Source organism: Ascaphus truei, chromosome 11, assembly GCF_040206685.1.
Source record: "Ascaphus truei isolate aAscTru1 chromosome 11, aAscTru1.hap1, whole genome shotgun sequence".
Taxonomy (NCBI): domain Eukaryota; kingdom Metazoa; phylum Chordata; class Amphibia; order Anura; family Ascaphidae; genus Ascaphus; species Ascaphus truei.
Window position 1 is genome coordinate 54,499,970 of NC_134493.1, and position 25,470 is coordinate 54,525,439.

At 50.5% G+C, this 25,470-nt stretch overlaps 1 protein-coding gene across 4 annotated transcripts in view; it reads left to right on the top strand.

Annotated features, from left to right (window-relative positions):
* The window catches only part of PRR35 (proline rich 35), a 28,571-nt gene extending 7,930 nt beyond the window's left edge, over positions 1-20,641 (top strand). For 2 of the 4 annotated variants that reach the window (XM_075566388.1, XM_075566387.1), the window contains exons 2-3: positions 16,376-17,971; positions 18,882-20,641. In XM_075566388.1, the coding sequence (XP_075422503.1) occupies positions 16,482-17,971; positions 18,882-19,512 (2,121 nt within the window). In that variant the 5' untranslated portion in view covers positions 16,376-16,481 and the 3' untranslated portion in view covers positions 19,513-20,641. Of the gene's footprint in view, positions 1-1,598; positions 1,699-7,909; positions 8,031-16,375; positions 17,972-18,881 lie in introns of those variants that run through there. The other 2 variants (XM_075566389.1, XM_075566386.1) reach the window with 2 other exon arrangements.
* The last annotated feature ends 4,829 nt before the right edge of the window (positions 20,642-25,470 follow it).

Consider the following 25,470-nt stretch of genomic DNA (forward strand, 5'->3'; position numbering starts at 1 on the left):
GATGGGAGACTTAAGAGACATCAGGTGAGGGAATAAGTGCTGTAGGTGGCAATAATTGCTGTAGATGGGATGTGAGAGAGAAAAGAGGGAGGGGGGGATGTGAGAGAGAAAGGAGGGAGAGGGTGTGTGATAGAGAAAGGAGGGAGAGGGGGATGTGAGAGAGAAAGGAGGGAGAGGGGGTGTGATAGAGAAAGGAGGGAGAGGGGGATGTGAGAGAAAGGAGGGAGAGGGGGATGTGAGAGAGAAAAGAGGGAGAGGGGAATGTGAGAGAGAAAGGAGGGAGAGGGGGATGTGAGAGTGGGATGTGAGAGAGAAAAGAGGGAGAGGGGGATGTGAGAGAGAAAGGAGGGAGAGGGGGATGTGAGAGAAAGGAGGGAGAGGGGGATGTGAGAGAAAGGAGGGAGAGGGGGATGTGAGAGAGAAAGGAGGGAGAGGGGGTGTGATAGAGAAAGGAGGGAGAGGGGGATGTGAGAGAAATGAGGGAGAGGGGGGTGTGAGAGAGAAAGGAGGGAGAGGGGAATGTGAGAGAGAAAGGAGGGAGAGGGGGGATGTCAGAGAGAAAGATGGGAGAGGGGGATGTAGGGATGATTTTTCATGAAAATAGTAATCCTAGAACAAGAGGTCATTCTTTGATACTGTAACCTCATGGGCAATATGAAGGTTTCTTCACTAAAAGAGTAGTTGATTGATAGAACAGCCCCACAGCAGATGAGGTGAAGATTGATACAGTAAAGGAACTGAAAGCTGCTTAGCACAGACACAAGGGGATCCTAATTATTTTTACCCTCGGATATTTTCTTGTTTGCTCCAGTAAGGATTTTTTTTTTCACTACGCATTTAATCTTTGTTCTGAGAATTCCCCTAAAGCTAAATAATAACAGGTAGAAACAAATATTACCCCCTGCTAAAGAAACGTTTGTACAATCTTAAGATCATCTCAGGTTTAATGTCTGTGAGGTCTCTTTGCACTGGAAAAGACTAAAGGAAACTGAATTTAACTGGGCAGTCCCTCCTAGGAGCAACGTGTACTAATGATTGTGACATATTTAAGGGGTCAGTCCCTCCTACGGGCAACCTGTACTAATGGCAGTGACATGGTTAAGGGGTCAGTCCCTCCAAGGGGCAAAGTGTACTAATGGCAGTGACATGTTTAAGGGGTCAGTCCCACCTAGGAGCAAAGTGTACTAATGGCAGTGACATGGTTAAGGGGTCAGTCCCACTTAGGGGCAAAGTGTACTAATGGCAGTGACATGGTTAAGGGATCAGTCCCACCTAGGGGCAAAGTGTACTAATGGCAGTGACATGGTTAAGGGGTCAGTCCCTCCTAGGGGCAAAGTGTACTAATGGCAGTGACATGGTTAAGGGGTCAGTCCCACCTCGGAGCAAAGTGTACTAATGGCAGTGACATGGTTAAGGGGTCAGTCCCTCCTAGGGGCAACGTGTACTAATGGCAGTGACATGGTTAAGGGGTCGGATCATCGATTTTTACACCAAATACTTTTTAGGGGTGTAGGAAGATACGGGGCGGTCCTCCTCCGTGTGGGTGGAGCTTATGGGGTTGACTAACCAGCTGGCATGGGGCAGGGCCCCACATTCGATCAGAATGTCCCTTCAACTGAAGGCTGATTGGGATTTTTAAAGGGCGGGGAGACAGAGCAGCATTCGGACTGTGGATCCCATATACCAAACCCCAGCGACGTAAGTTCCCATCTTCATTACGTTGCGATCTGAATGCGTTTCCCTCTGGCCAGCGACAGGTTAAACACCGGGGTTTCTCACGCGATTGGTCGAATAGCCGAGGTTACTGGGAGGTCTCCGCAGCCCGGCAGGGGTTAATGGCGAAATGCTTTCTGCAGCCGAGACCCCCAGCTCACAGAGCAAGCGTAGAGTGCGTGTCCCGTCCCCCCCCCCCGACAGGGAAGGGGTTAATGGAGTGGTCTCTCTCCCCTAGGGTGACCCGTTTGACCCCTACAGGGTGCTGCCGGGCTCCCGTGGCACGGAAGGGGTTAATGGAGCGGTCTCTCTCCCCTAGGGTGACCTGTTTGACCCCTACAGGGTGCTGCCGGGCTCCCGTGGCACGGAAGGGGTTAATGGAGCGAGGATCGGTGAGTCTATGGGTTCATAATTACACGGTCCGCTGATAATTAGAGGTAATTAAGATGAATGAAACTATGGGAGCAGATCACCTGCTAATAACGAAACGCTCCAACGATTGCTTTTTTTTACGGTCCGGAGAGCAGAGATTTGGGGACAGACAAGACGTTTTTGGCGACCGGTTTTGAGACCCTCGTCCCGCATTCGGAGGGAGAAACTTTTTCAGTAGAGAGTTGGGGAGGAACGTGGGGTCGGTTTTTTTTGGTGGGGGGGGGAGATTTCTGCCTAACGACAAACTCCTGCACACAATTTAGGGCTTAAATGTGAAACGCGTTGGTTGGTAATTAACGAGGGTAACCCGAATTTGGGAAAATGAACAATGAAAGTGTTGTTCTTTTATATACAGAATTCAGTTAATTATTAGTGTTGTCTAAGTATGAATAGATAGATAGTGTGTGTGTATGTATGTATGTATGTATGTATATATATGTGTGTGTAGAGGTATCTGTACCGCATTAGCCGAGCTTAATAATCAAAAACAAATACTCAATACCGTTCTGTGGCTAACGAAATGCTTGTATTTGTGCGAGCTTTCCACATACACTGATCTCTTCTTCTAGCGATGCTGCAATCACCCGAAGAAGAGATCAGGGTATCTCGAAAGCTCGCACAAATACTATCGCTATTGGACTAACACGGCTATTTCCGTTTTATTGAAATATATATATATATATTACGGAGAGAGAGATTTTTTCATTATTGGTGCTAAAGCCTAAAGCAGCAGAACTAACTTGATGGACAAATGTCTAATTTTTCAACCTCATCTACTATGTAACTAAATACTGTACTTCTCTTATTATTTCTTTTGTTTAAGGGCTAATATTGTTTCGTTGTGAAGTAGTGGGTGTTTTCTAAATAGGTGGCAGATGTTGCATCTGTCCAAAACGGGAATAATTTTTACAAGTGTTTAGTGTTATGTAATACACAAACCCCATGCAACAGCTAATAGCGTATATACTGTATAGTGCAAATCCCATGCAACAGCTAATAGCGTATATACTGTATAGTGCAAATCCCATGTAACAGCTAATAGCGTATATACTGTATAGTGCAAATCCCATGCAACAGCTAATAGCGTATATACTGTATAGTGCAAATCCCATGCAACAGCTAAAAGCGTATATACTGTATAGTGCAAATCCCATGCAACAGCTAATAGCGTATATACAGTACTGTATAGTGCAAAACCCATGTAACAGCTAATAGCGTATATACTGTATATTGCAAATCTAGCAGCAGCCAAATATTCCACCCGTTTCCTTAAATCAAACTCGCAGGAAAATCTCAATAATGGTAATTATAGATAGGTACAAAGAATTAGAGATAGATATAATTATATAGATAGAAAACTTTAGAGATGGTTGAATGGATAGATACACAGATAGACAGACGGATAGATACACAGATAGACAGACGGATAGATACACAGATAGACAGAAGGATAGATACACAGATAGACAGACGGATAGATACACAGATAGACAGAAGGATAGATACACAGATAGACAGACGGATAGATACACAGATAGATACACAGAAAGACAGACGGATAGATACACGGATAGACAGACGGATAGATACACAGATAGACAGACGGATAGATACACAGATAGACAGACGGATAGAAAGAAGGATAGATACACAGATAGACAGACGGATAGATACACAGATAGACAGACGGATAGATACACAGATAGACAGAAGGATAGATACACAGGTAGACAGACGGATAGATACACGGATAGATACACAGATAGATACAAAGAATTAGAAATAGATATATAGAATTAGAGAGAGCGATAATTAGAAATACTGTAAGTATGTAGATAGACAAATAAACAGATCCAGACAAATGGGAAAAGAATTGCATGAAAGCAGTTGTCAAATTGCCTTAAAACAGGAGTAATACTCAGGTTTGAAAATGAGAAAGCACTGCTACCTTCCAGCACATCCCCATACAGACCGCGCTGCCGAATACTGCATGTGGGGAGGTATTTATCTGCAGGGTCTGGGCGCGGGGACTCATAAAGGCTACTCACAGCAAGATTAAAAGGCAAATGAGTGGAGATTATGTTATGGAATGGGGGTAATGTTAGGGGGGATATTATGGGGCACGATTTGATTGCAGAATAAACGTTAAAAATAATATGTATCTAAAATACTGAAAACTAGCAATGCATTGTAACAGCTGGAATATAGAAATACTTAATTAAAAGCCTCGTATCCAAAACAAAACGATAAAATATAGAATACGTACAGTAGCATTGCATTATAAAACAGGTATATAAAACTCTATATATATATATAATCGCGGGTCGGGGGAGGGGTGTGGGATCCCAAAGTTGGTGGGATCCCAAAGTAATAATGGTTTTGTAGAGAGCTCTTCTCACGACTCGGAGTGTCTTAAGACAGGGGTGGTTAACTCCAGTCTTCGCACCCCCCCCCCTCGCCCCAGCAGGACCAGGCTTTCAGACTATCCCTGCTTCAGCACAGGTGGCTCAATTAGTCCCTGCTTCAGCTCTGATTGAGCCACCTGTGCGGAAGCAGAGATATCCTGAAAACCTGACCTGTTGGGGTGCCTTGAGGACTGGAGTTGAGAACCCCTTTTTTAAGTGACCCTTTTTTTTTAGGGCTGAAGGTGTGGCTCCGTGAGTAAAGACACTGACTCCGATGGTGTCCCATGGAACCTGGTCGGAACCTTGAGCGAGTCACTTTATCTCCCTGTGCCTCAGGCACCAAGAATATAGAGTGTGAGCTCAGCGGGCCAGGGACCGGGGCCGGCACAATTCCATGTGCGCTACACAAGAAAAAAATATTATTATTATTAGGAGCGACGTTTCAGACGCGGGACGGGGGCATTCCTCAGGGCCTCGAGAAAGATGTGCGGAAACAGATAAAACCATCGGACCCCATTAACCCTTCCTCTGCTGTATAGCGTGATATTTCCTGACGGCGATCCGCTCACGAAACTGAAATCTCAATGTAAATGGCGCCGGTTTGCGTTCTATGTTGCTAGCCTGAGTCAGCGGCGCACAGAGTTGGCTGGCGCTGGGCGTGTTAGCGCAGGATAAAATGGAGTGTCTTTTTTTTCACGGTATGGCTCTTATACTAGGGCACTGATAATTGATCTTTACCAACGCTAGTTATAAATAATAAAAAATAAAGAAATACGCCTCATTCTGGTTTCATTTCAATTGTAGCCGTCGGGTGTTCGACACGGTGTCAACATTCATTTCAAACAACTAAGGCCGAGCTCACACTGCCTGCTACGGCCACGCGCTTCCATGCGCGCCTCCGCCGCGCGCTTCCGTACCGAGTTGGGTCGCGGCGATTGGGGGCGTGGCGGGGGGGGGGGCGTGACGAACGTGTCACGGAGCTGGTTCGCCTTTATTGGCTGAACCAGCTAACGTGACGCGACTGCAGCCCGAAATGTCAATTTGGGTGGTGGCGGCGGCAAAATGTCGCAGCGTCAACGCTGTAATTTGCCGCCACAAGCAGTTTCTAGTGTGACAAATGTCATCCACTAGCCTGAAAGAGTGCCGAGCGTGCGCACGTCGCGTAGCAGGCAGTGTGAGCTAGTCCTAAGTTTGCGTGGCGTCTTCATATCAGGCAGATTTTAGTTCGTTGTTAGTTCTTCAGCACCACCATTTAATACCCATAATGCATACCCACCGAGGGGAGGAGCGTTCCGATGCCCTCGCGCTCAGTAGAACAATATCGCATCCATACATTTTAACCGCCGTTTGGCCACTCGTATGCAAACCATATGCTAATGAACCTTTTACATAATATCGAAAATACTGAAACCTCCAGTAAAGCAGAAAAACGTGCGAAATCTTATATGCTTTAAAAAAAAAACAATCAGTTTTAGTAAATAGTTTTTTTTTAAATATATTTCTTTTTATTCAACTCTTAATGCCATTTTTATGAGTATTAAAACATCCTGTGATTTCTATAGCAGGCTTTAGCACACCTCCCCAGCAGTGCAAGATCTGTGCAACACTTTCCTGTTTGGGATAATGTGTTGCCAATGTTCCCAGCAGTTTGAGCTGCAAACTGTAACAATAGATAATGTTACGTTGGCTATATCAGGATACATTGTAGCTGCTGAGTTATACTGACTGAAGGATTGATTGAAACTGAAAGGCGGCCATTATGTTAGGCACACAAGCAGGATTGTGACAGATTTATAACAGGAGCACTAAACCAGGGGGGCGCAAAATTTTTTCCCTGCGCCTCCCTGCCGACAGTCTCGTCACTCCTGCGCCACCCCCACACCTCCGCTCCGGCGTCATGACGTCACGTTGCCATAGCAACGTGACATCACATGACCTCGCGGCTTCATTTGACACCAACGCGGGAAGGAAGCCGCCGGAGCCAATGTAAGTAAAGGCTTACCGAGGCTCTGCAGCTCTCCCGGCACTTAATTTAAGTGCCTTCGGGAAGCGCGCGGGGCCTCTGTAAACCCCGCGCCCCCCCGCCGGCAGTCTCGCGCCCCCCCAGTTTGCGCACCGCTGCACTAAACGATTGCCAGCTAAGGTAAGAATGTACAATTATACATTGCCACGCGCTTTACATACGGTATACAGATAATAGACAAGGGGGACGTAGTATTGCTGCTTTGTAATGTTATTCCCCTGCGCTAACGCCACCGTAATCAGGTCACAGAGAAACCTGCCGGTACCCACATCCCAGACCCTGATTAGCATAGCGTTATTTTCTGGAAGAACCTACCAGCCATGTGCTTTCGGACTTAACCCTTTCATTACAAAACGTTACACGTGTCATACAAAGATATAGACTACGGATCATATAAATGTCTGAAACACATCATAAACTAGACATGGCGCGGCCAACTGCAGGACACCAACAGGTTTTCAGGATATCCCTGATTGAAGCAGGGACTGATTGAGCCACCTATGCTGAAGCAGGGACTGATTGAGCCACATGGGCTGAAGCAGGAACTGATGGAGCCATCTGTGCTGAAGCAGGGACTGATTGAAGGGAGGGGCTTGAGAACTGGAGTTGGAGCAAAACCGTCTACTACGTCTGTACCCGCACTTGTATGGGATATCATACATTCTTACTTGAATGACCGTCCCCAGAAAATGACCTTCAGGTTACCTTCATCCTAAGCGCACAACCTGTTCTTCAGTCTTACGGTATAGTTCTGTTTAGAGAAATATATTCAAAAAGTCGATATAGAGTAGACGTGTGCCTCAAGAGGAAAGTTTTGGGTCAGTGTATTCTGCCCGGGGATGGGATGGAGACCCCAAGTGTGAAGATAATTCAGAAGCTCCAGATAATGCAAAGAAGTATGGTGAGAAGTTCAACAAATGGAACTAGAAGAAGTTGAAGACTGTGTCTACCTTGGTCGTCAAGAAGGAATGGATGGGAACCTTGGGAATTCACTGGGATGGAGGTATGTGGAAGAAACAAGACAATATTTCAACAGGACTTTCCACGGTGCCTGAAGAGGAAAGTTTTTGATCAGTATCCTGGCCGTGCTCACGTATGGGTGACCCGTGTATCCTGGCCGTGCTCACGTATGGATGTGACCCGTGTATCCTGGCCGTGCTCACGTATGGATGTGACACGTATGGATGAGAAACTTGGACCCTAAATGCGAAGATCATTCAGAAGCTTCAGACAACGTAAAAAAGTATGGAGACATGCATGCTGGGTATTACCCAGAGACATGAAACACAATGAATGGGTTTGTAACCAAACAAAAGTCTGTGATATCATCCCACAGGTGAAGAAATAAAAATGGCGGCTGGGCCGGACATATCACAAGAAGGAATTACCATCGTTGGACAGAGATGGCGCTCGACTGGATTCCAAGAGAGATTAAAAGACCAAGACAACGACCAAAAGTAAGAGGGGATGAGATCAGAACATGTGTGGGAGCGACATGGAGAAGAGAGGCTGTAACCGCAGTACCAGGGAGATCATTGGGGGGCTTCACCCAGCAGTGGGGAGACCAGGGCTGGAGAGGATGGGATGAGGGAATGTGTGGGAGCGACGTGGAGAAGAGGCTGTAACCGCAGTACCAGGGAGATCATTGGTAGAACAAGTAGTGATCCACCCCCAGTTGGTGCTGACAGTGTACGCAAAGCTGTACATAGAGTGTTGAGGGCACGAGTACCTGCAGAGCTTACACTCTAATTTTCACACAGAGCAGTTAAGGGATTTGCTCAAGGTCAAAAGGTGAAGCTGGGAACCAGCGTCCCCCCCCCACTTCAAAGACAAAGACCTTACCACTCATCTGCTGCTCCGGCCTCTGCGCCTCCTACTTAAAGGCTGTAATTAACCTATTACACATGGGCCCATGTTTACTAAGTGGTGGCCTTCAATACGACACCTTGCGGTCTATCCTAAAGAACGGAGCGTACGGTGTCTTCTGGAAAAGCCGTGCTTTGTAAACATGGGTCCATGCGACAATCCCTCCTGCTGTCCGAGCTCGATGTCCGCATAGGACTGGTGTGCATGTATATAACATACATAATATAATACAATACACACAGGGGGGGACTTCCCATCAGGAGGCCCGGGCGGCAGAAATGTCCGCCCCCATGTGCATGTGCCGCGCTCTCGGGCTCACATGTGCCGGCCGCCTCCTTGCTGCCGCCCTCTTTCCGATTCGCGGCATCAAGTGACGCCGCAGACCTCACCAACGTGACGTCACGCGGCGTCTCGTTGCCCTGGTAACGTGACATCACGGCGTCAAATGCCATCGTGTAGTCGCGTTACCATGGCAACGAGACAACGTGTGTGACTTCACGTTGCCGACGTCCTGACGCCGCAAATCGGAAGGAGGAAGAGGGTGATAGCAAGGGGGCGGCGGGCACATGTGACTTCCCATCAGGCCCGAGTGCGCGGCACATGTAATTGCGGTGGGGCGGCGGATTTTCAAATCCTGGATACACCCTGTGTTCAGTTAAAAACTGGACCCCTTTTATTTTTCGTCATATCTTGCAGAATAAACACGACTTTTTCCTGTATTTGAGTAATTATAAGTCGGTCACAGTATTACATTAAAGAACGATTTGCTCATCTAATAAATATTCTTTGGAATTGGGGACGGCGTGACGACCTCATCAAGTGCGCAGTTACAAAATGGTGTTTAGCGCAGAAGATAGGCGCGTTAGAAAGTGCTGGACACAGCGCAGGAATTATGGTCCAAAACGCTTCCATAAACTTTCTCCTGATAAAGGGCGGTCGCTGGGGGGACCGAGAACGCCTTCGTAAAACAACGCATCGTGCGGGAGCAGCTGGAAACGCGCGTTATCGGGGAAGGGATCAGCGCGTTATCGGGGATGGGATGAGCGCGTTATCGAGGATGGGATCAGCGCGTTATCGGGGATGGGATCAGTGCGTTATCGGGGAAGGGATCAGCGCGGTATCGGGGATGGGATCAGCGCTTTATCGGGGATGGAATTAGTGCGTTATCGGGGAAGGGATCAGCGCGTTATCGGGGATGGGATCAGCACGTTATCGGGGATTGGATCAGCGCGTTATCGGGGATGGGATCAGCGCGTTATCGGGGATGGGATCAGCGCGTTATCGGGGAAGGGATCAGCGCGGTATCGGGGATGGGATCAGCGCGTTATCGGGGATGGGATCAGCGCGTTATCGGGGATGGGATCAGTGCGTTATCGGGGAAGGGATCAGCGCGTTATCAGGGATGGGATCCGCGCATTATCGGGGATTGGATCAGCGCGTTATCGGGGATGGGATCAGCACGTTATCGGGGATGGGATCAGCGCGGTATCGGGGATGGGATCCGCGCGTTATCGGGGATGGGATCCGCGCATTATCGGGAATGGGATCAGCGCGTTATCGGGAATGGGATCAGCGCGTTATCGGGGATGGGATCAGCACGTTATCAGGAATGGGATCAGCGCGTTATCGGGGATGGGATCAGCACGTTATCGGGGATGGGATCAGCGCGTTATCGGCGATGGGATCAGCGTGGTATCGGGGATGGGATCAGCGCGGTATCGGGGATGGGATCAGCGCGGTATCGGGGATGGGAACAGCGCGTTATCGGGGATGGGATCAGCGCGTTATCGGGGATGGGATCAGCGCGGTATCGGGGATGGGAACAGCGCGTTATCGGGGATGGGATCAGCGCGTTATCGGGGATGGGATCAGCGCGGTATCGGGGATGGGAACAGCGCGTTATCGGGGATGGGATCCGCGCGTTATCGGGGATGGGATCAGCACGTTATCGGCGATGGGATCAGCGCGTTATCTGGGGATGGGATCAGCGCGTTATCGGGGATGGGATCAGCACGTTATCGGGGATGGGATCAGCGCGTTATCGGGGATGGGATCCGCGCGTTATCGGAGATGGGATCAGCGCGTTATCGGCGATGGGATCAGCGCGTTATCTGGGGATGGGATCAGCGCGTTATCGGGGATGGGATCAGCACGTTATCGGGGATGGGATCAGCGCGTTATCGGGGATGGGATCCGCGCGTTATCGGGGATGGGATCCGCGCGTTATCGGGGATGGGATCCGCGCATTATCGGGAATGGGATCAGCGCGTTATCGGGAATGGGATCAGCGCGTTATCGGGGATGGGATCAGCACGTTATCGGGGATGGGATCAGCGCGTTATCGGCGATGGGATCAGCGCGTTATCGGCGATGGGATCAGCGTGGTATCGGGGATGGGATCAGCGCGTTATCGGGGATGGGATCAGCGCATTATCGGGGATGGGATCAGCGCGTTATCGGGGATGGGATCAGCGCATTATCGGGGATGGGATCAGCGCGTTATCGGGGATGGGATCAGCACGTTATCGGGGATGGGATCAGCGCGGTATCGGGGATGGGAACAGCGCGTTATCGGGGATGGGATCCGCGCGTTATCGGGGATGGGATCAGCGCGTTATCGGCGATGGGATCAGCGCGTTATCTGGGGATGGGATCAGCGCGTTATCGGGGATTGGATCAGCGCGTTATCGGCGATGGGATCAGCGCGTTATCTGGGGATGGGATCAGCGCGTTATCGGGGATGGGATCAGCGCGTTATCGGGGATGGGATCAGCGCGGTATCGGGGATGGGATCAGCGCGTTATTGGCGATGGGATCAGCGCGGTATCGGGGATGGGATCAGCGCGTTATCGGGGATGGGATCAGCGCGTTATTGGCGATGGGATCAGCGCGGTATCGGGGATGGGATCAGCGCGGTATCGGGGATGGGATCAGCGCGTTATTGGCGATGGGATCAGCGCGGTATCGGGGATGGGATCAGCGTGGTATCGGGGATGGGATCAGCGCATTATCGGGGATGGGATCAGCGCGTTATCGGGGATGGGATCAGCGCGTTATTGGCGATGGGATCAGCGCGTTATCGGGGATGGGATCAGCGCGTTATCGGGGAAGGGATCAGCGCGTTATCGGGGATGGGATCAGCGCGTTATCGGGGATGGGATCAGCGCGGTATCGGGGATGGGATCAGCGCGTTATCGGGGATGGGATCAGCGCGTTATCGGGGATGGGATCAGCGCGTTATCGGGGATGGGATCAGCGCGTTATCGGGGATGGGATCAGCGCGTTATCGGGGATGGGATCAGCGCGTTATCGGGGATGGGATCAGCGCGTTATCGGGGATGGGATCAGCAGCCGAAGTAAGACATTTTGAACACACACTTTGAACACAAACGTTACAGTGCTCTCAGTGCTTCAGATTAGATTACAACAGTTTATCACATTTACGAGCTACGAAGGACAAACCCGCCCGCAGTGTACCTGGTACTTGTTGTTGGCCTGATACAGTGACATGGATTTAGTTCACATCAGTTGATTGTCTACATCGTGCTCCTTACTGTATATAGTGTTACTGTGCTCCTTACTGTATATAGTGTTACTGTGCACAACAGGACGACAGATTATCATGGGGATTGAGCGAGAAATATACAAGGCTCCTTTTTTCCTGAACCCCCCCTCACTACTTTCTTTAGAACACGATTACAGCTGCCTCATATATATATATATTTGTGATGGCATTAAAGATAATAAACATATGATTCATTAAGAAACACAAGTTACCAATCCTATAAGATACTTTGTAGAGGTTTGCAGACCCCTGTAGCAGTGATTGGGGGTTACTGCTGCTTTGCGTTGGTACTGCGGTGTGGCAGGGAAGGGGTTACAGAGCTGTGCATTTGGTGCACAGGATATAACCAGCAGTCTGTGCCCCCTCGGGTAACTCCTCGGGCCCTCAGGGGCCCGCACACAGGAGGCTGCGCCATTTGTTAGTGGCCGGGTGCCGCCTGTGGCATGGAAGTGTGGAACATGAGAAATGGGTCTGTACCAGGCTCTCTCACCAGCCAGCTGCTGCGGGAGGGGGCACTCCCCCCCCCCCAACCCCCTTCCATCCGTTCCTCCCCCACGGGGGGCAATCTGTGTGCACCACCACATCTCCATGCTGCCCAGTGACTCCCTGTGCTCCCCGCTCTGTGTGTGACTCCCTGTGCTCCCCGCTCTGTGTGTGACTCCCTGTGCTCCCCGCTCTGTGTTTGACTCCCTGTGCTCCCCGCTCTGTGTGTGACTCCCTGTGCTCCCTGCTCTGTGTGTGTGACTCCCTGTGCTCCCCGCTCTGTGTGTGACTCCCTGTGCTCCCCGCTCTGTGACTCCCTGTGCCCCCCGCTCTATGACTCCCTGTGCTCCCTGCTCTGTGACTCCCTGTGCTCCCTGTTCTGTGACTCCCTGTGCTCCCCGCTCTGTGTGTGACTCCCTGTGCTCCCCGCTCTGTGACTCCCTGTGCTCCCTGCTCTGTGTGTGACTTCCTGTGCTCCCTGCTCTGTGACTCCCTGTGCTCCCCGCTCTGTGACTCCCTGTGCTCCCTGTTCTGTGACTCCCTGTGCTCCCCGCTCTGTGTGTGACTCCCTGTGCTCCCCGCTCTGTGACTCCCTGTGCTCCCTGCTCTGTGTGTGACTCCCTGTGCTCCCTGCTCTGTGACTCCCTGTGCTCCCTGCTCTGTGTGTGCGACTCCCTGTGCTCCCTGCTCTGTGTGTGTGACTCCCTGTGCTCCCTGCTCTGTGTGTGACTCCCTGTGCCCCCTGCTCTGTGTGTGACTCCCTGTGCTCCCCGCTCTGTGACTCCCTGTGCTCCCCGCGCTGTGACTCCCTGTGCTCCCCGCTCTGTGACTCCCTGTGCTCCCCGCTCTGTGACTCCCCGTGCTCCCTGCTCTGTGACTCCCTGTGCTCCCCGCTCTGCGACTCCCTGTGCTCCCTGCTCTGTGACTCCCTGTTCTCCCCGCTCTGTGACTCCCTGTGCTCCCCGCTTTGTGACTCCCTGTGCTCCCCGCTCTGTGACTCCCTGTGCTCCCCGCTCTGTGACTCCCTGTGCTCCCTGCTCTGTGTATGACTCCCTGTGCTCCCTGCTCTGTGACTCCCTGTGCTCCCTGCTCTGTGACTCCCTGTGCTCCCCGCTTTGTGACACCCTGTGCTCCCCGCTTTGTGACTCCCTGTGCTCCCCGCTCTGTGACTCCCTGTGCTCCCTGCTCTGTGTGTGACTCCCTGTGCTCCCTGCTCTGTGTGTGACTCCCTGTGCTCCCCGCTCTGTGACTCCCTGTGCTCCCCGCTCTGTGACTCCCTGTGCTCCCCGCTCTGTGACTCCCTGTGCTCCCTGCTCTGTGACTCCCTGTGCCCCCTGCTCTGTGACTCCCTGTGCTCCCTGCTCTGTGACTCCCTGTGCTCCCTGCTCTGTGACTCCCTGTGCTGCCCGCTCTGTGACTCCCTGTGCTCCCTGCTCTGTGACTCCCTGTGCTCCCTGCTCTGTGACTCCCTGTGCTCCCTGCTCTGTGACTCCCTGTGCTCCCTGCTCTGAGGCTCCCTGTGCTACCCGCTCTGTGACTCCCTGTGCTCCCTGCTCTGTGACTCCCTGTGCTCCTCGCTCTGTGACTCCCTGTGCTCCCCGCTCTGTGACTCCCTGTGCTCCCCGCTCTGTGCTCCCTGCTCTGTGACTCCCTGTGCCCTCTGCTATGTGACTCCCTGTGCCCCCTGCTCTGTGACTCCCTGTGCTCCCCGCTCTGTGACTCCCTGTGCTCCCCACTCTTTGACTCCCTGTGCTCCCCGCTCTGTGACTCCCCGTGCTCCCTGCTCTGTGACTCCCTGTGCTCCCCGCTCTGTGACTCCCCGTGCTCCCTGCTCTGTGACTCCCTGTGCTCCCTGCTCTGTGACTCCCTGTGCACCCCGCTCTGTGACTCCCTGTGCTCCCCGCTCTGTGACTCCCTGCTCTGTGACTCCCTGTGCTCCCTGCTCTGTGACTCCCTGCCTTAGGACTTTCTTTCCCTCTAAACCTTACTACTTCTCTCTCTGTATCTCTTTTTCTCACTGCTCCACTTCATCTCTCCCTCTGTCTTCTCCCCGATCCCCGTCTCTTTTCTATGTATCTCACCTTCATTCTCTCTGCCTCCCTCCCTCTCCCCCCTCTGCCTTCTTCCCTATTCCCCTCTCTCCCCCTCGCTTCACTCTTTCTCCTGTGCTTCTCTCCTCTCATCTTCACCCTCTGCCTCCCTCCGCGTATCTTGACCCTCTCTGTCTCCCTTGATCTCCACCTCTGCTCCCCCTTCTCTCCCTCTCCTCTCTCCCTTCCTTCTCTTCTCATCTTCACCGTCTCTGTCACTCTTGGTCACCACCCCCACCCCAACCCATCTCTCCTCCTCTCTTCTCATCTTCACCCTCTCTGTCTCTCTATTCTCATCTTCACCCTTGGCCTCCACCTCCCTCCCCTCTCTCCCTTCCCTCTCTTCTCATCTTCACCCTCTCTGTCTCCCTTGGTCTCCCCCCTCCCATCCCTTCTCTCCCTCTCCTCATCTTCACCCTCCTTGCCTCCCCCCCTCCCCCTCTCTCTTTCCTCTCCCTCTCCCCCCGGCTGGTTTGAGGCTGCCCTCAGTGTGAGGCTATGCAGTGATACAGTAATTCCCATGCACAGGTGCAAAGTCCCTGATGCTATGCTGCCTTCAGGCTCGTCCCCCCCTCCCCTCGCCTGACAGACCAGTGGAAGTAATGTCTTGTGGCAGGTAGAGGAATCCAACAGACCAAGAAGATATGTTAGGATGTGTTTGAGAGACCGCAGCTCAAACACCTGTCTCTCCCTCTCTGACCTGCCTCCCTCCCTCTCGTCTTACCGCTCTCACACTCCTTGCTTCACTTATACTCCATTAATTGATCCACTCTAGTTCTCCTGGTGCCTTCTGCTTCTGACAGCATCGCTGGTGGAAGGAGAGAGGTTCTTCCAAAGCAGGAAGAACCTCAGTGCAGAGACTGGGAGTCATCTCTAGCATGGGGAAACTCGGGGGGTACCTGACATGTTAAGACTGAAAGGTTCTGGAGATGGGCACAGAGAAGCATAGCCTGTCACACCTAGTGCTAGACGCTTCATGGGTTAAGGGCTCGGGTGCAGTGCCTGACATCTTTAAGGCTAGAGGATGGGCCCAGGAATGCAGAGCCGTAAATAAGGTTCTAGGTTCAGTGAATAAGGACAGGAATGCAGTACCTAGAACATCTAGAGCTAGGTCAGTGAAAGGGATTTGCAAAACACCTAATTCTGGATAGTTCAAGTGCTAATATTAATAGCCTATATCATGCCTGTAGGAGCAGGCAGGCGTGAGACTGCCTTCCACTCATTGAAAGACAGTCTCATTAATTGGCAGTCTCACCTATTATGGGATAGTCTCATTCAATGAAAGACAGTTGCATCCATTAGAAGGCAGTCTCATATATTAGAAGGTATTTTCACTCATTAGGAGACACTGTCACCCATTAGAAGCAAATCCCACCCATTAGAAGACAGTCCCACTCAGTAGAAGTCATTCTCACCCATTAGAAGACAGTCCCACCCATTAGACGACAGAGGGACAGAAGACGTCTTCAGAAGAGTTCATCTTCATTCAAGTGAATGGGACTAAAATTTTCTTAAGCGCCGGGTAAACAACTTGACAGCTTTACACTTGAGTAGCCCTCAGTGTATCACTACCGTAGGTCCTCATACCAAAAGCTAAGAAACCCCTGATCCATTCTACTCATTGCTTTCCATCCCAGTGTTTACTGTGTGAAGTGTACTCCATATTTTAAACAGAAAGAGCAATTACAGTGCATGGTGTTGAGTAAGAGGATAGGGTCTCAGAATAACACGACAGTAGTTATATTGTGACAGCTCATTATGAAGGGGCCACTAATTGGTGTCTTTGTCACCATTGCAGGCTGGGTTACGCTACTTGAATGACCCGATCCTACGTTCAGTTGGGTATAAGAGCCCTCTCTGGTATCTCGTAAGGGGATCAGACGCAGGTGACCTCATAAGGAGCGATGTCTAAAGAGGAAGAAGGTGGCTGTAAGCTGAGCTCAGCCTGTAAACACAAGGAACGCAAGCCCAAGAAGCCCCATTACATCCCCCGGCCATGGGGCAAACCGTATAATTACAAATGCTTCCAGTGTCCCTTTACCTGCATGGAGAAGTCACACCTGTACAACCACATGAAGTACAGCCTGTGTAAGAACTCCCTGTCCCTCCTCATAGAGTCCGACGGGCTCTACAAGAGCAGCAATTTCCTCATCCCCGAAATGCACCTCCTTCAGGATCCACCGCAAGATAGCGGTGTGGATTGGCAAGAAGCCTGTGACTCCACGGGGCCTAACACCAGAAGGGGCAGGCAGGGTGAGGAGAAGGGGCCCTCCGACATGGTGAGGTTCCCAGACGAAGGGGAGGAGGGAGAGGAAGAGGACGAGGAAGCAGTGGGGAGATGTCAAAAGGAGGGCAGAGGCTTCTCGTCTCGACAAGCCAGCCCCAGCAAGAGTGAGGCTATTGGTATCCTAGCAGGACTAAAGGGCAAGAGGGAGAGACCAGGCAAAGAGGGGGAGCCTGAGTTTATCATCACGGACGTGTTCTCCTTGGAGAGACAGTGTGACAAGGAAAGTGAAGAGCAGAGATTTGGCAAGATCTCCAGGAAGCCCACCGAACACACAGGAGGGGCAGGGGCTGAACAGTGGAAGCTGTTGACCAGTGCACAGAAGAAAGGGGGAGCAGAAGTGCCAGTGGGGTGCGAGGGGGCTAATACCATCCCCTGCTACCCACCACCAACGTACACAGACTATCAGGAGCATCAGGGCCTCTCCCTGCTGGGTATCAACTACCCACTGAACACCAACCTGTTCTCCTATCTCAGCCCCACTATGGCCAGTGGCACGGCCCAGCTACCCTTCTTAGCCTCCATGGCCCAGCTCATGCACCCTGCCCATTCCTCCCACTTCCAGGCCCTGCAAAATACGGAGCGGTCCTCCTTCCTCCCCAGGTTCTACTACCCTCTGTTGTTCGAACAGGCATTCAACACTGCCGAGAGCAAAATTGCACAAGGCAAACCAGTGAACCAGGCCCAGCCAGGGCCCACGTCCTTCACCGCAACTCCGAAGGCCAAAATGCCAACGGAGACCCTGAAATCCTGCCTCCACAGGGCCCCAGAAGCCAAAAGTGCCGTTTCTTGGGGGTTTGGAGACAATGGACCAAAGCAGACACTATCCCACGATAAACTGACACAGGAGAGGATGGGGAAATGGCCACCCCAAGCCATGAGAGGCGTCAATCAACACCTGAAGCTGATACCAGGGTGCTATGGGGCACCAACCTCCAGCATGAATGAAGGGTCCATTCCACAGAAGAGGGTCGGCGATGGGTCAATTTGGGCAGACGCACGTCCTGCAGGGTGCATGAAGAGGAAGCCCTGTTTGGAGAGAGACAAGTCGGAGGCAGTTATGGATCAAACATCGTCACTGGTGGAGGGAGAAAGGTCCTTCCAATGCAGGTATAACCTCAGTGCAGAGACTGGGAGTCACCTCTGGGATGGAGAGACTCGGGGGTTACCTGACATGTCTAAAACTGGAAGGGTCAGGAGATGTGTACATGGAAGCATAACCTGTCACCCGCTAGGGCTAGAAACTTAAGGGGTTAAGGGCAAGTACATCTAGGGCTGGAAGGGTGAGGAGGGGCGCCGGAATGCAAAGCAGTAAATAAGGTTCTAGGTTCAGTGAATAAGGACAGGTATGCAGTACCTAGTACATCTAGAGCAAGGCAGTAAAAGGGATTTGCAAAACACCTCTCTCTAATACTGGATTGTCCAGGTGCTAATATTAATATTCTAATACCTCTAAGGGCTGGAGTGAGACTTATTAGAAGACAGTCTCACTCATTAGAAGACAGCCTTACGCATTAGAAGACAGTCTCACCCATTAGAAGACAGTCTCACCCATTAGAAGACAGCCTCACTCATTAGAAGATAGCCTCACTCATTAGAAGATAGCCTCACTCATTAGAAGACTGCCTCACTCATTAGAAGACTGCTTCACTCATTAGAATACAGTCTCACTCATTAGAAGACAGCCTCACTCATTAGAATACAGTCTCACTCATTAGAAGACAGCCTCACTCATTAGAAGACAGTCTCACTCATTAGAAGACAGCCTCACTCATTAGAAGACAGCCTCACTCATTAGAAGACAGCCTCGCCCATTAGAAGACAGTCTCACTAACCGGTGGACAGCCGCACCATCACAGGGAACTGGACAGCACAGGGATTCAGAGCTGGAAGCACAGGGATGCAGAGTCGGACATCTCTAGAAGTGGACATTAGATGGTCAGTGCAGGGATCCAAAGTCTCGGGATTCAAAGACATTAACCCCCACCCCTTCTATTTTTTCCCATTCTGTCTTCATCAGCTCCTGCTCTCCCCCACTGGCATCACCTGAGCCCTGGTGTGAGAAAACTCCCATCCCGGAGGCGGCTGCCGGTAAAAGGAGGCGAGGGTCCGAGCCAACTGCAGACAACACGGCACCTATGGGTGACACCTCTCTGCTCATTGGGGACCTCTCCAGGACCCTGGAAGAGTATGGCAGAGTGGAGAAGAGGCTGGTAAACCTGGCATCCGGGGACAACAGCCGGCAGAATGCGCTGGGGGAACAACTGGGCAAGATACGCATGGAGCTCTTGCATATACACCATGCACTGGAGAAGGCATCTTGCCCACATGAGGGACCTTTAGACCTCTCAATCAAAAGGGCAGAGGACATGGGAAAAGTGGGGGCAGTTGAGACCCCCAGTGAGGAGGACCCGGTGCCCCTGCCACTCTCCAAGTGCCAGCCCAAGCAGCTGGTGAAGGTTGAACTGTTGCCCCCAGAGCTGGCATCCTGCTACGCCCGCCCCACCAAGTGCGAGGCAGACTCCAGCGTGCCGCTGTGCCCTGAGGGCAGGGGTGGGAGTGCCGGATTGGCACAGCCGCAGGTCTCTGCTCAGGAGGAGAGGGTGGGTGTAGGGTTTGAGAGAGGGGGGCAGCAGGTGGAGAGTGTGTGAAGACTCTGCACCCCCCTTTCAAAACAGAGGGTTCCCCCTCCTACACCAACCCGTAATCCCCTTTGATGCTTTGCTCATCTCCCTCCCTTAACCCCTCAGTGCAAAAGACACGCAGAGCATTGCGTCTCTGACAACGTAACAATGAGATCTGCAGAGCATTGCTCCTGGGTCAACATAAGTAGATGACATCGGCAGAGACCTCACTGTGATCGCAGAGCATCTTTACTTTAATGGGAGAAATTGGTAGATAGCTGCACTCAAATGAAGACAGTCTCGCTCATTAGAAGACAGTCTCGCTCATTAGAAGACAGTCTCGGTCATTAGAAGATAGCCTCACCTATTAGAAGACAGTCTCGCTAATCAGAAGATAGCCTCACCTATTATAAGGCAGTCTCGCTCATTCGAAGGCACTCACCAATTAGAAGACTTGCTTAATCATTACAACACTCACTCACTAGAAGCCTGTCTCTCTCATTAGAAGGCCGTCTCACTTATTGGAAGTCGGTCCCACAAAGTGGAAGAGCATATCACACACGAGAAGACATTCTCACGCGTTACAAGGCAGCTATTAGAAGTCTCAGTCACTGGAAGGTAATCTCGTCAGACGACAGAGCCACCCGTTAGTAGACAGTCTCATTTATGAGAAGACAATCTCACTCATTGGAAGACAGCTTCATCCATTAGAAGGCAGTCCTACTCTTTAGAAAAGAATCTCACTCATTGAAGGGCAGGATAGTGTAGACTGGAAGACGGTCTAAACTATTAGAAGAGAGAACCACCCATTAGAAAACAGTCTAACCCGTTAGAAGACAGTCTCACTCATTAGAAGACAGTCTCACTCATTAGAAGATAGTCCCTTCTATTACACTAGTTCTACCTATTAGAAGACAGTCCCACCCACCAGAAATGTGTATAGAGAATGGGTTGGTGCTCAAGTGCTTGGTCCCACGTAGATAATGGTTATAAGTGATCAAAGAGAAGACAGTCCGTGGGGTCTATAGATCCATAATTCAGTGATACCAGTGATCAATCATTGAAACCTATATAAGGGCTCTATAACTCCCTAAAGATGGAGTGTAGCATAAATTATACCTTTCCCCTCCTCATTGGGGAGGCCCTATAGGTCATGCAAAAACGGAGGATGCAACACTCCAACGCGTTTCGTGCATCACGCACTTTATCACGCACGAAACGCGTAGGAGTGTTGCATCCTCCGTTTTTTAATGCAGCTTAAATACAGAATCTTTATCTTTATGACCTGGCTCTCTGTTGCTGTGCGCTGGAACTACACTTTTTTGGATACCACACACACTAGAAGACAGTCTCTCCCACTAGAGGACAGTCTAAACCATTAGATGAAAGTCCCTCCCATTAGAAGACAGTCTCACCCACAAGTCACCCATTAAAAGACTGTCTCACTCAGTGGATGTCTCCTGCACTTCAATCTCACTCCGAGCTCATTAAAATCTCATTTCCTTGTTCTCCGAAACCACCAAACGCCCCTGACCCTGGGTCCCCAGACCACTCACCACGATCTGACTGGTGTCCGGAGAGGGCCCTCGTGCGAGGGGGGTCTGTGCTGGGACTGGAAGACGTGGCAGAGCCTCACACCGGCGGGCACTGCTGCCAGCCCATGCAGATGAGTGAATAAGGAAGCCAGCAGAGTTCATATAACCCAGGGGACAGCCATAGGATACTGTCACCGCGCATCAGCGTCACTGTCACCGGACCTCACTGCTGCCCCATTAAACACAGCTGCGGGCACATGTAATTGGCTCAGACTACGGGTTACCCTTAAACACAGAGCGTGGCTACCAGCGGTTATACACAGCAGGTCCCCGGCTTTAACCCCTTGGCTGCCGGGAGGGCCTGCAGCCCCCTCTGGCAGGGCTTTAAAGGCACAGCACGGAGTTTGGAACAGTTGGGGGGACACTGCATTTTGCCTGCAATAAACGTTCCTATAGTTTAAACACTGTGATCCTGGGAGTTGTAATGTTTGGGGACGATGCTGTTCTCTCTCCCTGTGTGTGTCTCCTCTCTCTGCCTGTGTGTGTCTGTCTCCTCTCTCTACCTGTGTGTGTCTGTCTCCTCTCTCTCCCTGTGTGTCTGTCTTCTCTCTCCCTGTGTGTGTGTGTGTGTGTGTGTCTCCTCTCTACCTGTGTGTGTCTGTCTCCTCTCTCTCCCTGTGTGTCTGTCTCCTCTCTCCCTGTGTGTGTGTGTCTCCTCTCTACCTGTGTGTGTCTGTCTCCTCTCTCTCCCTGTGTGTGTCTGTCTCCTCTCTCCCTGTGTGTCTGTCTCCTCTCTCTACCTGTGTGTGTCTGTCTCCTCTCTCTCCCTGTGTGTCTGTCTCCTCTCTCTCCCTGTGTGTCTGTCTCCTCTCTCCCTGTGTGTCTGTCCTCTCTCTCCCTGTACCTGTCTCTTTCCCTATTCCTTTCTCTCTCTCTCTGCCTGTCTCCCTATTTCCCTCTCCTTACCTGTTCCTCTGTTCCCTAACTCTGTCTCTCTTCTTGTTCCTCTCTCCTACTGCAAGTTCATATTTCTCCTTCTTACTTTCATCTCTCTCATTTCCCCCTTTCTCTCCCTCCCTTTCTGTTTCCCTTCTCTCACTTTCCCTATTTCTTTCTCTCTTCCCTCCCTCACTCTTACTGTCTCCTATATCCAAATACTTTATTTGTACCAATAAATAAAAAAAGGGGGTTTAAGATAAAATGTATGTCAAACAGTACGTGACTGTCATCTGTAACGTAACTCTGGTAAGTTAGGTTGATGTAACGTGTGGAGATCCCTGATAGATGTTCAGGATCCGTTGCTATTGTATAGCTGCCTATAAATATGGGACTGGGGCCGTAAAGGGCCCACTGTTCAGATACTGTCTTGTCCCCGCAGGGACGGATCAGAACATATAGTAATTAACTATGTAATAGTGCGTTAATGATCCGTGGCAAGGGTAGCGATGATAGTTTAAATCCATGTGACCACCTATATATATGATCAGTACAGAATCAGTGGGTAACCTCCTTGACTGTATGGTAAGTGATAGGGTTATGCTAATAGCATTGGAGAAAGACCCAGGTAAGAGTTTCTTCCCCACACCCCCACTAGCCTATAGGGTGATATAGTGTGCACTGTGAGGTGACTTTGTAACCCTCACAGTGTAGTCATTACTCAATTACAGCCAGATAAGTACTGATATATGCTCTGGCTGAGGCTAATGCAGGGGATAGTATTGTGTCCCCCCGAGGTGGTATACTGTACAGCTTAAGCCATTACGGCCTCATTCCTATATTTATAGGCAGCTATACAATAGCAACGGATCCTGAATATCTGTCAGGGATCTCCATACGATAAATCAACCTAACTTACCAGAGTTACGTTACAGATGACAGTCACGTACTGTTTGACATACATTTTATTTTAAACCCCCTTTTTTTTTTTTTATTGGTACAAATAAAGTATTTTAATACATTCACTATACATTCAGTTGTGACAGAGTGCTTATATACTAGGTTTCCTTTTCTCCTTGATACATTCTTGTCCCTACCTAGTTAGCACCTCACATTGGTTCATTGCTCAGCTGTGCGGGTGTTCTTTGTATACATAGTTTCTCCTATATCCCTCTTACTTTTTCTCTCTCTCAGCCCCCCCCATTTATATTCACCCCCCCCCGATATCTCCCTCTCTGTCCCCCCCTGTCACTCACCCTTCTCTCCCCCTCTGCTTGCTAGATGGATAGGTTGTGTCAGACTCAAACAGCCGTGTCTCTTCATACCCCCCAGCTTGTTACTGTCACTTATCTCTGTCACAAGGGAGGGGCGTCCTGTCAGAACACACACACTGCTTTATTTCCAGATCAGGACTGAGTGGCAGTGACAGTGTGTGTGTATATGTGAGTGTGTCACAGCGTGTTTATGAGACCTAGTGTGTGTGACATTGTATGTATATGTGTGTGTGTGTCACAGCATGTGTATAACTGTGAGTGTGTCACAGCGTGCATGTGAGTGTGTTGCAGCGTGTGTATGAGACCTAGTGTGTGTGACATTGTGTGTATATGTGTGTGTCACAGCGTGTGTATGAGTGCGAGTGTGTGTCACAGCGTTCATATGTGTGTGTTACAGCGTGTGTATGAGACCGAGTGTGTCTGTGTGACAGTGTGTGTATTTGTGTGTGTCAAAGTGAGTATGTGTGGTTGTCACTATGTGTGTATTAGTGCGAATGTGTGTGACAACGTGTGTATCTGTGACAGTGTGTATATGTGAGTGGGTGTGTGTGACTGTGCATACGAGTGTGTCACAGCGTGTGTATGAGTGCAAGTATGTGTGTGACAGCGTGTGTGTGTGTATGTCTGACAGTGTTTGTAAATGTGAGTGTGTGACAGCGTTTGTATATGAGTGTGTGACAGCGTATGTGTGTGTGCGTGTGACAGTGTGTCTATATGTGACAGTGTGTGTATGACAATGTGTATGTTTACTAGTGTCTGTGTGTGACAGTGTGTATATATGTGTGTGAGAGCATGAGTGAGTGACAGCGTATGTACAGTATATGTGAGTGTGTGTGCAGTGTATATGTGTGTGAGAGCATGAGTGAGTGACAGCGTATGTACAGTATATGTGTGTATAATATGAGCATGTGGCGGCCGAGCTTCCGACAGGCCTCCCTCTCACGCCGTCGCGCGCCGGAAGCAGAGCGCTGACCTCAGAGAGGCCCGTCGGCGTGGGACAGAGGGATAGAGTCATGCAGGCTGCTGCTAAGGGAGAGCTGTGGCCCGGTCGTGAGAGGACCGGCAGACGGGCCTGGCCAGGTCGAGCCCAACTTGTGCTGGCCTGGCCCCCCCGACTCACCGGGCCCGGGACGCCAACCCCGGCAGACCCACCCTGTTGGCGGCCCTGAATATGAGTGTGCATATATGTGACTGTGTGTTAGTATATGTGACAGCGTGAGTACGTGTGTGTGTGTGTGTGACAGCCTGATTATGTGTGTCGGCGTGTGATTGTGAGTGTATAATATGAGTGTGTGTGTATATGTGAGTGCATGTGAGCAAATGTGTATGTGCGAAAGCGTGTGCATATATGTCTGACATTGTGTATATGCGAGTGTCTGTGTGAGAGTGTGTATGTGAGCGAGTGTGCATGTGTGGGCACATGCGTGTAAGTGTGACTGTGTGTGTGAGAGAGCATGTGTATATGTATGCGAGCATGTATATATGTGTGCATGTGTATTAAAAAACGTTATTTTTAAACAAAACATGGTAAAAAGACCCGAATCCCCAGGCAGCCATGTTTCCTGGTCCCCGTCGTGTTTCCTGCCTTTGTTGGTCTTCCTCATCGCTCCCCTATACGTTTTCTGGGATGAGCGTCTTCCCCAAGTTCCTACGCGCGCTTGTACCGAGTTTCTTAGTGAGTGGCGAGGTACGAGAAAATAAAATAAATATGTTATTAAGTAATGAGTGTGTGTGTATGAGTGATTGTGTGTGAGAGCATGTGAGTGTGTGTGAGTGTGAGAGCATGTGCATGTGCGAGCCTGTGAGTATGTGTGAGAGCAAGTGTATGTGTGCGTGACAGTGTATATGCGAGTGTGTGAATGTGTGCGAGAGCATGTGTATGTGTGAGTGACAGTGTGTATGCGTGAGTGACAGAGTGTATATGCCAGTGTGAATGTGTAGGAGTATGTGTGAGCGTGTGTGTACATGCAAGTGAGTAGCTGTGCGAGTGTGAATGTGTAAGAGTATGTGTGAGTGACAGTGTATATGTGTAAGCGTGTGTACATGTGAGTGAGTATGTGAGCACAGACATGTGAGGGTGTGTATATATATGTGAGTACATTATGTGTGCAAGTGCATGTATGTATATGTGAGTGTGTGAATAATGTGAGTGTGACAGTGTATATATGCGTGTATGTATTTGAGTGCATGCGTTAGAGCGTGGGTATATGTGACTGAGTGAGTGTGCATATGTGAGTACT